We start from the raw sequence: 13,771 nt of genomic DNA on the forward strand, positions 1-13,771 counted from the left end.
TAGTCAAATAGAAAATAAGGTAAGCCATTATTCATAATTATAATAATATAATAAAAAAAAGCATTGCCAAAAAGAACTCCATCTTAAAAATATATTTTCAAATCCAAAAGTTGTTGTTTTGTTTTCTATTATTTTTTAGGTTAGGAAAACTACCAGGCACGGATAACGTTGCAATGTTTATACAAGTTGATATCATATCAGGGATGGATTACACAACAGTGATAACTAAACACTGTGAGCACAGTGTTTAACTGTGATCATATCACTGAAGAAGCATGTTAAATTTAGTTAAATGGACATTGCACTTCAAGTGTTAAAACAGGAACACCATAGGTAGTCAGAAAAAAACTTAATTTCATTTCATAATACAATATTACCTCCTAGTGAGGAAGCCTGTGATCCTTGAGACTCATCAATATGTTGGTGTTGCTGCTGTCCATGCTCGTGGTAGTCTTCCCTGGGCATAGGGTCGTCAACTTGTTCTTCTGTAAAGAAAAAATGTTGAAATTAAAACATTAGTATTGGGTTTTTTACATAACAGATGATGTGTTAACACACATTCACATGACTCTTTTGTCCCATGTGACTGCGTGTGAACACAATGGAATTTCTAACAGTGTGATAACTAAACAGTGTGTTTAACTGTGATAATATCACTAAAGAAACATGTTTTCTTCAGTAATTATAGAAGGGCTTATGTACAAAAAAAAAAAAAAAAAAAAAAAAAAAAAAACACAAATTTAAGTTTTTTTCCTTTTTAATGAGCTGAAAGTTATTTAAAAAAAAAAAAAAAAAAAAAAAAAAAAAATCACCAATTTAAGTATTATTCCTCTTTAATGAGCTGATAGCAAAGTTTTTTCTCCTCAATGAGATGATTTCTCTTCCCTTTTAGTTTAATAATTTCTTACTTTATAATGATTTTTACCTCTGTCCGTTAAGTGTTAAATTAATTTTTCTATAAAATGGTTCCTGTAAAATGAAATAATACCCATTCTAATACCATTCAAGGAACCCGTCATGAGACACCTGAATGAACCCTATTTCTCCACTGTATGGACTTTGAAGTTCACTGGTAATCAAGTAAGGTGTGAATTCCGGCAGGACGGGTTTACAATCCCATACAATTGGATGTTGTTTTAGAAAACCAGCAAGGATTTTGCCGATGGTCTGTTCTTATACCTCTTTCTTCTTTGTGTAGCATAGGTAACAAAAACAGTGATCAATTTATGTTTATGGGGTATGAACAGAAACAGATACTTCTTTAGGTTGTTGTGCAAGAAAAAAAAAGGTCTCAAACCAGGGTTTAGTTAGAAACTGCTACCCTGGCAGTTTGTTGTTTGCAGGCACAAAACAAGACAGCTATTTAAGGTCTCAAACCAGGGTTTAGTTAGAAACTGCTACCCTGGCAGTTTGTTGTTTGCAGGCACAAAACAAGACAGCTATTTAAGTATAATATCAGCCTTGGTTCTTCCCTTGAAGTTTCAAGGGAAGAACCATTTGAAATTAAACCAATAACAAGTCTTGAATTATATAATATAGTCAAAGAAATTAAACAAAATAAAGATTTGTTTGCGCTAGCGGTGGTCAAATAACTTGCGTTAGCTCCTGTGTCGATAAGAAATTTCATGTCATGTAGTATTACATAGGGGAGGTTTTGTCCGGGGACATAGGTACTGGTCAGTCCTTGACATTGTCTGGAGGCTTGCTCTGAAAATTTTGATCATCTGAATGATATTCCTCTTCTTGTTGTTCATAGGATTCATCTTCGTAGTGCTCTTCGGGGTGTTGGTAGTCGTACGGTGATGATTCCGGTTGTTCGAATTCTAGGTGCTGTTTAATTGACTGGACACCTGACATGGGAGTAGGTGCTGGAGGTTTTGGTCGATTTTGTTGGAAGTTGGGATTCCTAGGGAGTACACTTCGGGGTGTTGGTAGTCGTACGGTGATGATTCCGGATGTTCGAATTCTATATTGAGGTGCTGTTTAATTGACTGGACACCTGACATGGGAGTAGGTGCTGGAGGTTTTGGTCGATTTTGTTGGAAGTTGGGATTCCTAGGGAAAGGGGTTCCTCCTTTATTGAAGTTGTTTGAATTATGGTAGTTATTGTAGGGTCTCGTGGGATGTTTCTGAGCTTGAGCTGAAAATTGTTGAATATGCTGTTGAATTTACCGGGATACAAATCTGTCGATTCTAATCATGATAAAAGAACAACACATGTATCTTCCATTTTAACAGAGTATTTAATAATGAAAAGTACGAAAAGCTTAATTGAAAAGTTGCACACAGTAAAACTTGATCTACATTTTAATCACTCAGTTCAAAGTTCAAAGACGACATCATTCTTTTTTTTTCTCAACCACACCCGGATTTCTCAACCAATCAAAACTCTTGGTTACAACAGAACACTGAACACAGAGAAAACTACGTGTGGCGGGTAAATTCAAATCTCAATTATTAGTTTTTAGTTTTTAACATTATAATTCAACACTTACTCATTTAGTGTATTCATATGATGAGTCTACTAGATTGTTGTTTAAATTTTTTGTGGTTAAGTAGGTACGTATTTAAAATATAATAATATTAAAATAAGACCAAAATTACACTTGGTAAAACTTTAAACTATTAAAAAATAAAAAAACTCTTGTCTTTAAATCTGTAAAACTTAAAGTCAAGAGTTTTTTTTATTTTTTACTTTCCTTATCCTATTTACGATGGTCAGTTTTTAGTGCCAAAACACGTTTTGAGGTCCCTAGAGCCTAAATCCAAAGTTTCAGCCATTGGTCCGTGTGTGTGTGTGTGTGTGTGTGTCCGTCTGTAAACAAAATATCTCGAGAACGGTATTAGCTAGAGACTTGAAATTTAGCTTGCACCTGTCAAATGTGACAAGGATGCGACACGAAACTTTTGGTTAAGATCGGTGCAACGCTTGGCGGCATTTCGGCCGCTTTTTGGCGGTTTTCGGTGTAATTCAACAATATTTCGGGAACGGTAAGTGGCCGGGGCGTTTTTCAGGCCAAAAGGCATACGTACGTACTAAAAATGGGCTGATGTTCCTGCGTTAAATGCCGTCTTTGCAATACTCTTTGGATCCATTTCGATCTGATGGAATTCGCTCGCCAGATCTATGGTTGAAAAATATTTGCAATTATGCAATCTGTCCAAGAGATCTTCGATGTTGGGCATTGGATATTTATCAGTGATCGTCTTTGAATTGACGTTTCGGTAATCCACTACCATTCGCCATTTTGGTTTTCCTGAGGCATCCAGTTTCTTTCGAACTACGTGAACTGGTGATGACCACGGGGAGTGAGAGGGTCGTATGATTCCTTGTTCCAATAGGGACTCTACCTGATTTCGGATTTCGTTCTTGTGAACGGGAGGGTACCGGTAGTTTTTGGAATAGATGGGAGTTTCGTCTATTGTTGGAATTTCGTGCTTCACCAGGGAGGTAAAGGATAACTTTTCGTTTTCTTTCAAGATGACGTTAGGAAATTTTTCAAGTATTTTTACTATCCTTTCTTTATCATCTAGGGAGTCTAGGTGTGACAGACGTAGTAAGGTAGAGATATTATTTAATTCTTGCTCACCTACTCGGTGTCTTAGACGTAAAGAGATTTTCTTGTTCTGAAGTAGGTTCTTGTCTAGAAGTATATTGAGATTTATTTTCTTTAAATCGGGAGAACCTAAAAGTCCGTCAAAGAACTCGTGGAAGTCGAAGATAAAGAAGGTTGTAGAGTGTGGTATTGATTTAGATTTGAATAAGTACCCGTTTGGTACGGTTATGCTGTGGGTTGAATTGTGGCTTCCAGTAGCTGTTGTTATTTTACACGGCTCATATTCTTTGATGAAAGGGAATTTGTTTGCGCTAGTGGTCGTCAAATAACTTGCGTTAGCTCCTGTGTCGATAAGAAATTTCATTCCATGTAGTATTATATAGGGGAGGTTTTGTCCGGGGACATAGGTACTGGTCAGTTCTTGACATCGTCTGGAGGCTTGCTCTGAAAATTTTCATCATCTGAATGATATTCCTCTTCTTGTTGTTCATAGGATTCATCTTCGTAATATTCTTCGGGGTGTTGGTAGTCGTACGGTGATGATTCCGGTTGTTCGGATTCTATATTGTGGTGCTGTTTAATTGACTGGACACCTGACATGGGGGTAGGTGCTGGAGGTTTTGGTCGATTTTGTTGGAAGTTGGGATTCCAGTTGGGATTCCTAGGGAAAGGGGTTCCTCCTTTATTGAAGTTGTTTGAATTATGGTAGTTATTGTAGGGTCTCGTGGGATGTTTCTGAAGTATAATATCAGCCTTAAGTATAATGTTTGTAATGATTGAATAGGTATCATTATATCAGGGATGCTGTCGGTTTGAATTGTTATCTAGGGATGAACACAAAACAAAATCAAAACAACAAGTTCTAGCAGAGGTAAATGGTAAATTTTAATTGCTGTTTATTTCAGGGTTTCCTTTCCAAAATACATGTTTGACAGTACAAATTCAATAAGAGAACGCATGTAGGTAAATATACTCAATTTAATAACCCTGCTTTTTAAAATAAATGTGAGGTAACAGAGCTTGCTGTAACTGCCTTACCTCCGAAACTACTTATCCGATCTTGGATCTACTGAACCATTGATTTGAATGATACTTTCAATGAACTAATAAACTATTTTACATAACAATAGTATACCTACCTATATCTCTCACTGATCACAAAGAAGAATCTCTAGGTCCTAGGACATGAAGAAGAAGCAGATCCTTGGGTTTTCTTTCTCTTTAATCCAATGACAGTTGTATCTATACCCTTTGGTCTTCCTTTTCTTTTTAATTTCATTCCTTCAATACTGATGTCCTTTAGCATTATTGATCCTTGTTTTGGACTTGGTTCTAATCCTGGAGGGCTTTGTTCTAGTCCTAGATGTTCTTCTTCGTGATCACTGAGAGACATAGGTATACTATTGTTGTTATGTAAAATATTACTCCTAAATAGCATTAGTTCATTGAAAGTATCATTAAAATCAATGGTTCCTTGGTTGGACATTATATTACAAATGTCTTTACACAAATCCATGGCCTTCCTAAATTTCTCATGTTTACCAAGAGGTCTCTGATGTACAACAGATTCAAGATTTGTAACTGCAGTACTAGCAGTAGGTTCAACAGTTTCAAGTGTTTCAACACCTTCCATATTCTCAGCTTGGTGTGTTGTACTTATTTCACAATAGTTCCTGTAGTGGGTCTCTTTAGTGTACCTCTGAGGTATTATGTTCACGTCTGCAATTGGCAGACCCATCTCTCTTCTCTTGTAAAACATATGGGAGCATGGTAGAGTTGTATTTGTTTTAAAGGAACAGTCACATGAATCCATAGTTGCACCTGGTCGGACACAAAACAACATTTCTTTTGATCTCTTATTTTCCTTCTCAACTAATCTCCAAGCATATGGGGTTAAATATGAAGAAAAAAATTCCTCATCAGAGCCTTTTGCATAAGTCTGCAGTTTTTTCATCATCATGTTGATAGCTTTAGATTTTTGTTCCAAATGAATTGACTTGAAGCATGTCAGTAAATCTTCAAAAAAAGGTAGAAGACTACTATTTCTGATGACCACCTGTTTTATTTTTTGATTTAGGCTCTCAAGATGATTCGTAGTGGTTATGTTGTATGTTTTCATTGATTTCATAAATCCCCTGACCCATTCATAGCGCTTTGAGTGCCAGAAAGTATTGTAGTAGCAAATTAGCTCTTTGAATTCTGTTTTCAACAATTCTTCATAGTTTTTTTCGTAATCTGCTTCATTTTGTGAATATGCCAGTCTCTCAATAATAGCCAGAGCACTAGTTCTGTCATCTTTAGACAAATTCATGTCTTCTTTGCTTATCCTTCTTTTAAATGCCCTCAGAGTGTGAAAGAAACAAAACAACAGATTCACTGATGGAAATATATGAATAATGGCGGCTCTCTCTGAAAAATCTTTGTCGGTAAACATTGTTTCAATTCTGGAACTGTCCGGATTTTTTTCTTTAAAAATGCTAAGCATTTTGCCAATTAGGGCACTTGTTTCATGGGCAAGCAGAAAAACTGCAGCCACCTGGCCTTGACCATTTGCATTCACTACCATCAGGATGTAAAGTGGCATACCCAGAGAGTTCAAACAATAGGTAGCATCCATCAACACCACTTCTGGATTTTGCAGGAAAGCATCCCTCATGATTTTGTCTTGAAAAAATATGCCTTCCAGCTTACCATCCAATGCGACAACCTCAACATAACCACCATTCCTGGATTGCAAATATTTAACAGTTTCTTCCAAATTATTCTGTTTAGTGCTTTGAAGATTGTGGATGTCTTTCAAGGTAACCTTCTTACCTGTTTCCTCACACAAATGCTGTTTGAGCAATTTCTTATTGCATCGAAGTGCCAACATTTCTTTAGCAGATTCTTGGTCCTTAGTCTCCATTTTTCGTTGTTTAGCCAACTCATCAAATCTGGTTTTGGAGACTTCATGATTGTGACTATTTGTGTATTGGGTTACTTCTAGATTCTGTCCATTTTTTGTCATGGTTACCTTCATGGAGAATGGACAGTTTTGTACCAAGGATCTGAAACAGTAAAATAAGATAAGTAGAAAGAAGAAATACCATTTATAACATCAGACAAGGTAAGATGCTTTAAAATTAAATCTTAATTGATTTTTACATTGATTTGTATAAGGGTGCATTTCTACGCAAGGAAGAGAAGGCAGGCATAGATGCCTGTTTGACAAGGATGAAACACCCACCCATGCCTGTCTTTTGTACCTTGCATAGAAATGCACCCTGATGTAAATTAGCCTAAAAACCAATTAAAATTTAGGATACCTATACAGTTACACATCTTTGTGACAAATGCTTTTTGCCTTGTGACAAAATGAGATCTAGTCAGTTGATATTATTTTTCTCCACTGAGAGTCATCATCATCATCATCTGGGAAGGCGGGGACATCTCACTGAGAAGGGCTGAAGTGTCCTTAGCATATGTGTCGAGAATACGTTACATGGCGCAAGTGCTGTTTTGATAGCACTGACTCCATTTGAACGTATTCTCACTCTCGTTGTTCGGCTTGGTGTTGATTGTATCGACTGCATTTGGTACGTCAGTGGTATGATCAGCGGGTCTTCGGTTTTGATTTGTATGTTGAAACTTGTTGCGTGGGTGGATGATACGAGTATGCATGACAGAAACAAGGCGATGAGGATCGTGAGAGACTTGATTTCTTCGGCGCGGCTACATAAAATGCTCGTTCATCTCCTCCTCCAGAATGTAGTCCTCAATGTTTACTTCTTGACTTAATGTCGTGTCATTTTTTAGGGTCTGGGTTTGTGGTGTCATTGTTAGGGTGTGGGATTGTGTTGTTGTAGCGATCCCAAATTGGTTTAGTCAAAGGTGAGGAAGTCAGTCCCAGCCTTGTCTCCCTCTCAAAATTATCCAGTTGTAACTGGTAGGTCACTTGTCTTAGATATTCATTGTTAGGGTCTGGGTTTGTGGTGTCATTGTTAGGGTCTGGGATTGTGTTGTTGTTGCGATCCCAAATTGGTTTCAAAGGTGAGGAAGTCAGTCCCAGCCTTGTCTCCCTCTCAAAATTATCCAGTTGTAACTGGTAGGTCACTTGTCTTAGATATTCATTGTGGAGGGTGAGCTTTTCCACTTATAGCTCCCCTATTGTCTTCTTGTTACATCCTACAACAAATGTAAATGGACCAATATTTATTGGAAGCAGTTTTATGATGAGCTTTGAATATTGAAATCAAATGAAACATGATAACTATTATATTACGGAGCATTGAATCTTCGGATTTTCCAATCCCTTTTAATTTTACAGGGGTTTCAAATACTGGCCCTGAAAATTTACCCTGAATTTTACTTCGTAATAAGGAACATTCTGAGCCTGAGTCAAACGCAAAATAAAACGACTCACCTTTATGATTAAGGGATCCGGAGGGGTTCACTAGACAAAGCTCAACTCTCTTCTCATTGATCCTCCCTTGTGGTCAACAACAAATGTAAATGGACCAATATTTATTAGAAGCAGTTTTATGATGAGCTTTGAATATTGAAATCAAATGAAACATTATATAACTATTATATTTCGGAGCATTGAATCTTCGGATTTTCCAATCCCTTTTAATTTTACAGGGGTTTCAAATACTAGCCCTGAAAATTTATCCTGAATTTTACTTCGTAATAAGGAACATTCTGAGCCTGAGTCAAACGCTAATTAAAACGACTCACCTTTATGATTAAGGGATCCGGAGGGGTTCACTAGACAAAGCTCAACTCTCTTCTCATTGATCCTCCCTTGTGGTCGTTGACCGGCTGGACCTCGCCTTCCATCTTTGCGCTGGGGACAGGAATTGGCATAGTGCTCTGTTGACTGGCAGGTATAGCAGACTCCTCGCGGCTTTCCCATACTGAATGAAGGTTTCTCGTGACGAGGGAAACTCCCACTGCTAGTATTGTTCCGCTTCTTACACTCAGATGCCTTGTGGCCCGGACACTTGCACTGATAACACACTATAGCTGAATTGAAGGGTTGGTGATTTTTACCCTTGAAGCGTTTAGATTCCATGTGTTTGTCCTCGGCCTCGTAGCTCCGCTTCCCGTATGACAACGCGTTTAGTTCTTTCATTAACGCCTCCTTTGTTGAAATATTAGAGGTGTGAGCCAACCTGAAAATTCGTTTGTCAAATTTAGCCAGGTGGGCTAGTACTAGCGTCACTGACACTTCTTCTGGTCACATCTTATTAAGTCTTGCACTAAGCGCAGTGAACATCCTACTTGCGTAGGCCACATAGTTACTGGGACCCTGGGGACTACTGCCGAATAAATTTGCTACGGCAGAAGCCGGGGTGTCGAGTAGATCATACTCGCTTAGGAACATGGCTTTGAAGTCCTCCCATGTCATTGAGGGGTATGTACTTTGGGCAAACCATTGGGCCGATCTTCCCTTCATCGCCCGACTTATGGCCAAGATCATCTCCGCACCGCCTTCTTTTGCTCCATCTTGTAGACATACATCAGCCGTGGACAGCCAAGCCCGTGCATCAACCCGTTGATCTGGATTGAACTCTGGTAGAAAGGTGCTCTTTTGCTCAGAGGTGCGTTTGGTGAATTGATTTAAGATCAGCTGGAATGATTGGTTCTGTGCGGTCATGATGGACTCCATGACTTTTAATACTTCAGAGGTTGAGGGGGTTCCGTGTGACTCTGGTTGGGGGCAGTTTTGGTAGATCCCACTTCTGATTTCGGCTCCCTCATATTCATCCCCACTGACCTCTCCTTCTTCTCTTCCCTCCATGGTTTAGATAACAATAATAACACTGGATTAAATATGAATTCGGTTAACAAGACAAAGGGGTTTATTTTTTAATAAGTAATCAAAGTTTAACTAAAGAACAATAACAGTTAGCTGGGGAAGGTGTACGGACACTCCCCGCCACTCTATCCTGACACTCACTTCTCAATACTTTATTACTCTTTCGTACTTTAACAAGGGGACCTACACCGGTCTTGACAGATCGAATATTCTTGCTGAACTGAACTGCCTCACCATCGAAGTGCACGCGCTGCAAAATCTCGAAATAGGTACCAGGCAGAGATGTCGCCGAGAATCTTCGATTCTGATTGGTTACCGCCGCAGCTGGGGGTGGAACGTATGTGAGTAGATAGAGTGAGCGGGGTGCGCCGAGGTTCCCAACAAACTGCCACACGTGTAAGGTCAAAAGTCTATTGCTCCCAAACCACCACGTGGAGCCAAAGGTTCAATGCTCCGAAGATTCAATGCTCCGAAACGGCCATCCTGACTTGTCAGGCGTCCCGACTGACTAACCTGGGAATCAAAAGCAGACGATGCCCAAAGGCACTCGGCCATCCTGACTTGTCAGGCGTCCCGACTGACTAACCTGGGAATCAAAAGCAGACGATGCCCAAAGGCACTAGATTCTGTGGAACCACTCGGCCATACTGACAAAAATTTGGTTTGGCATAAAACTCAAATGAACACATAGCATAAAAGGGTTAATTTGTAACACATCAAATGACAGGGTTAATTTGTAAGGGGTTAACCAAAACAGTGGTAATCTCCGTCTAAACCAGCTAGCTAGGCTGGTTAGGGTTAGCTAGGCTGGTTAGTTAAGCAAGGTCTTTTTAATGAATTGTTAGTGTATGTATTATTCTTTAATAATAATAACCCATCAAATATACGAGACCTTGTTTAGACTGCTGGGGTAAAGGGACTTTTCAGTCCTATTCGGGCAGGATAAACAAGATATATTCTATTCTATTCTACTTACCTGTTGAATTGCATGCAGCTGCAACTTCATTCCACTTCTTCTTCAAATGAACATTGTGGTGGTGCATAGGGTGCTTTTGATTCCACAATGAAGGTCTAGCCAACACTTCTGCTATCAATATATCTTTGTCCATTCTTTGCTTTTGTAGTTGAGATAAAAAATAAAAATATTCATTGTCTAGTTGAGATTCAAATAAAAAGTTGATTTCAAAAATTTCAACAAAACTAGAGCTAAAATTAATTTTAAAAAATGACAATTTTGAGGTTATGAATTTCACAAAAAATGTAAACAAAACCCTGGACCATGGTACCAAATAATTCCTAGGTAAATTTCCTGGATTGGTACTAGGCTATGGTCCAGGGTCTATGGTCTGGTACTATGCTCTGTTGTGGACACTTGTATTTGTTAACATGATAATATTATTTTTCTAGGGTCCAGGCGGGTCTAGGGTCCATGGTTGGTACCTCGTTGTGGACGCCTACTTAGAGAAGTTAGTGCTAATGAGAGTGAGAGAGAAAGAGATAGATACATAGGTACTATACATAGAGCGAGAGAGGAGATGCGTAGCAGAGTTGAGACAAGTTCAAGGTTATAGATCACGCTACATGTATGCAGCGAGGGAGTGAGAGGGAAAATATTTAAATCCCAACGTTACTTTCCGTTTTACTTTCCTTATTACTTTTTACTTTCCTTATTTACTTAACCTAGGTACCCGCAAACGCCGGCCAGGCCCGGAAGCGTGTCGCAGGTTTTTCCATCCGCGCTGAAAAAACCTTCCACTATTTCGCCTGTAGCTCCCTTAGGACTCAAAATTACCCCCAAAACAACCATACTCATTGGATGCGAAATTAAATTTTCCATCTTTTGACACCACTTTCGTTGACCTAGGTACCCGCAAACTGGCTGTAGAGCAAACGTTGGATTTACCGTGTTGTTCATATTTAATGTTATCAAGATCTTCGGGTTGTAATACTGACGTAGGCATTCCGCCTACTTCAGTTTTTTCTTTAATTTTTTACTTTCTTTAGGTATGTTTTTGAGGGGGTCTTCTTCTATAACTTTTTCGACATCTCTTACCGTTTAGTTAGTAGAGCCGAAAACCGCCAAAAAGCGGCCAAAATGCCGCCAACAGGACTTCTTCTAGACACACAAGCGTGTGACGCCGACTGTGGTGAGCGTCAGGGTGGACAGTATGCGAACTTTTGGGACAACTCAGGACAACATTCGGATGTATGGATAACCCTAGACAACATGAGTAAGACAAATAGATCAGTACTCCGCAGGTCAGTAGACAAGGCCTGTAAGAGGATCCAAGACCTGGCTGTTGAACCATTGAACCAGGATCCCATCATAGGGCAGCTAGAACTTCTCAAACTGAGGTTTGAGGAGCTATCCACCAAGGACCATCAGGTGATGGAGCAGTTGTTGGACCAGAAGGCCAAAGATAAGGAGATTGATGCAGAGCAAGTAGATCAGTACTCCGCAGGTCAGTAGACAAGGCCTGCAAGAGGATCCAAGACCTGGCTGTTGAACCATTGAACCAGGATCCCATCATAGGGCAGCTAGAACTTCTCAAACTGAGTTTTGAGGAGCTATCCACCAAGGACCATCAGGTGATGGAGCAGTTGTTGGACCAGAAGGCCAAAGATAAGGAGATTGATGCAGAGCAAGAACGGATTGATCACTACACCAGTCTGTATTTTGAGGCGACCCCGGTAGTAACCACAGCTATTCAGAGGAAAGACAGGGTTTGTGATAGTGAGACTGGAAGTACAACCTCTAGTGCCAAGCACAAATACAAGCTACCATCATTAAAACTAAAAGAGTACGATGGCACTATTGGTGATTTCCTACCATTCTGGTCACAATTTGAAAGGATACATTCTGACCAGGAAATGGCCAATGTTGACAAACTAGGCTATCTGAGGATGGTCATGGTACCAGGGACACCCGCAGCAAAGCTTGTGGAGAGCTACCCTCCGATGCGGCTACAGCTTGGTGGTCCATGTGAATGTCCATCCGCATGGATTCCACTTGATTGGACAGGCGACTCTGTGTGTTAAACAATTCATCGGTGTCATCTGTAGTCGCGATCTGGCAGCATGCATGCATAAGCCACTGGATCGGACTGAAACGTCTCGATCGAGTTGACTCATCATCATCATCATCATCATCTGGGAAGGCGGGGACATCTCACTGAGAAGGGCTGAAGTGTCCTTAGCATATGTGTCGAGAATACGTTCCATGATTCATGACAGTTTGTATGCCTGTCAATTTTTTTAATAAAATTGTGTAGAACACAACATGCAAGAACAATGTTATCAACATTTTCTGGTTTTGCATGAATTGGTCGTAAGAAAATCCTGAATTTCTGTACCATAATACCAAAAGTGTTTTCAACAACCCTACGTGCCCTACTAATCGATAATTGAAAATTCTCTTTGACTGGTCCAATGAGTTTCCTGGATAGGGTCGAAGTAAATAGGACTTGAGAGGGAATGCCTCATCCCCTACAATTACATGGGGGGCTTCAGTGTCTATATTTGGCAAGCATGCATTTGGAGGTATTGATAGAGCTTTAGAGGCAAGTTTCTGGCCAAGATTGGATTTGGCAAATATACCACCATCACTCTCTTTTCCCAATGCACCAACTTCTACAACAGTAAAGTTGTAGTTTGCATCAACCAATGCAAGAAGAACAATAGAAAACTCCTTCTTATAATTGAAAAATAGGGAACCTGAATTGGCAGGTGCTTGTATTTTTATGTGTTTGCCATCCAATGCACCTAGGCAATTTGGAAACTGCCACAGTTCATAATACTCCTTGGATATATTCATCCACATTTCTTCAGTTGGTACTGGCACTACTGGCATTACATCCGGATACAGCACTTTTACAATTGCTTTACATGTGTCAGTGACTATTTTCTGAACTGTACTGACACCCATCCGGAAACTGAAGGAAATTGTTTTAAACGAGTCTCCAGTGGCAAGATATCTGAAACAAAATAGATATCAATATTAAGAAACAAAATAGATCTACCTCCCTCCCCTCTACATCTATCTCCCTCCCCTCTACATCTACAATAAAAGATGTCGCATTCGAGATTTGTAAGTACTTCGGAAAATGTGACGGAGTTTATAAGTATAGAAAACTGTATGTGTCCCACTCACTCATTACGTTTTGGTCTATCCGCACTAAGAGTTCTAACTTCGCTCTATACACGTATACCTTTGAATACCTTTAATTAATATTGATGTCTCCCCGCATCAATCCTGACTTATCGGATTATACTAGCATCGTTCCCCTCCGCTCCATACATCTCCCTACCTCTATGCACGCATAGCGATTCCTCGGGGCCCCCCCTGGTGCTCCTCCATCTCCAACATGCTCAAGGGCGGACCTCCCTTCATCTGAATGACTCCCTCCCTCTATGT

At 39.7% G+C, this 13,771-nt stretch overlaps 4 protein-coding genes across 4 annotated transcripts in view; all 4 read right to left on the minus strand.

The window, feature by feature from the left end:
* Positions 1–2,499, minus strand: part of LOC103515506 (extensin-like) — a 4,557-nt gene extending 2,058 nt beyond the window's left edge. The window contains exons 1-3 of the mRNA XM_008480442.1: positions 2,496–2,499; positions 2,000–2,140; positions 378–485 (exon numbers count right to left, since the gene is read on the minus strand). Of these exons, the coding sequence (XP_008478664.1) occupies positions 378–485; positions 2,000–2,140; positions 2,496–2,499 (253 nt within the window). The remainder of the gene's footprint in view (positions 1–377; positions 486–1,999; positions 2,141–2,495) is intronic.
* Positions 2,500–3,129: 630 nt separating this feature from the next.
* LOC103515507 (protein FAR1-RELATED SEQUENCE 5-like) lies at positions 3,130–6,749 on the minus strand. Its single transcript, XM_026828189.1, has one exon. It carries the CDS (start codon positions 6,574–6,576, stop codon positions 4,729–4,731), a length of 1,848 nt encoding a protein of 615 aa, XP_026683990.1. The 5' UTR covers positions 6,577–6,749; the 3' UTR covers positions 3,130–4,728.
* A 1,301-nt stretch (positions 6,750–8,050) lies between these two features.
* LOC113470045 lies at positions 8,051–11,028 on the minus strand. The gene is made up of 2 exons (XM_026828190.1): positions 9,944–11,028; positions 8,051–9,870 (listed from the first exon to the last, which is right to left on the minus strand). Exon 2 carries the CDS (start codon positions 9,337–9,339, stop codon positions 8,776–8,778), a length of 564 nt encoding a protein of 187 aa, XP_026683991.1. The 5' UTR covers positions 9,340–9,870; positions 9,944–11,028; the 3' UTR covers positions 8,051–8,775.
* A 1,522-nt stretch (positions 11,029–12,550) lies between these two features.
* Positions 12,551–13,396, minus strand: LOC108253189 (protein ALP1-like). The gene has a single exon (XM_026828191.1). It carries the CDS (start codon positions 13,280–13,282, stop codon positions 12,551–12,553), a length of 732 nt encoding a protein of 243 aa, XP_026683992.1. The 5' UTR covers positions 13,283–13,396.
* Positions 13,397–13,771: the final 375 nt, after the last annotated feature.

Source organism: Diaphorina citri, unplaced genomic scaffold (genome assembly GCF_000475195.1).
Source record: "Diaphorina citri unplaced genomic scaffold, Diaci psyllid genome assembly version 1.1 scaffold1357, whole genome shotgun sequence".
Taxonomy (NCBI): domain Eukaryota; kingdom Metazoa; phylum Arthropoda; class Insecta; order Hemiptera; family Psyllidae; genus Diaphorina; species Diaphorina citri.

What these genes read in the sequence shown, in the direction of transcription:
- LOC103515507 (XM_026828189.1), bottom strand. Translation starts at nt 6,576, where the DNA reads ATGAAGGTAACCATGACAAAAAATGGACAGAATCTAGAAGTAACCCAA.
- LOC108253189 (XM_026828191.1), bottom strand. Translation starts at nt 13,282, where the DNA reads ATGGGTGTCAGTACAGTTCAGAAAATAGTCACTGACACATGTAAAGCA.
- LOC113470045 (XM_026828190.1), bottom strand. Translation starts at nt 9,339, where the DNA reads ATGGAGGGAAGAGAAGAAGGAGAGGTCAGTGGGGATGAATATGAGGGA.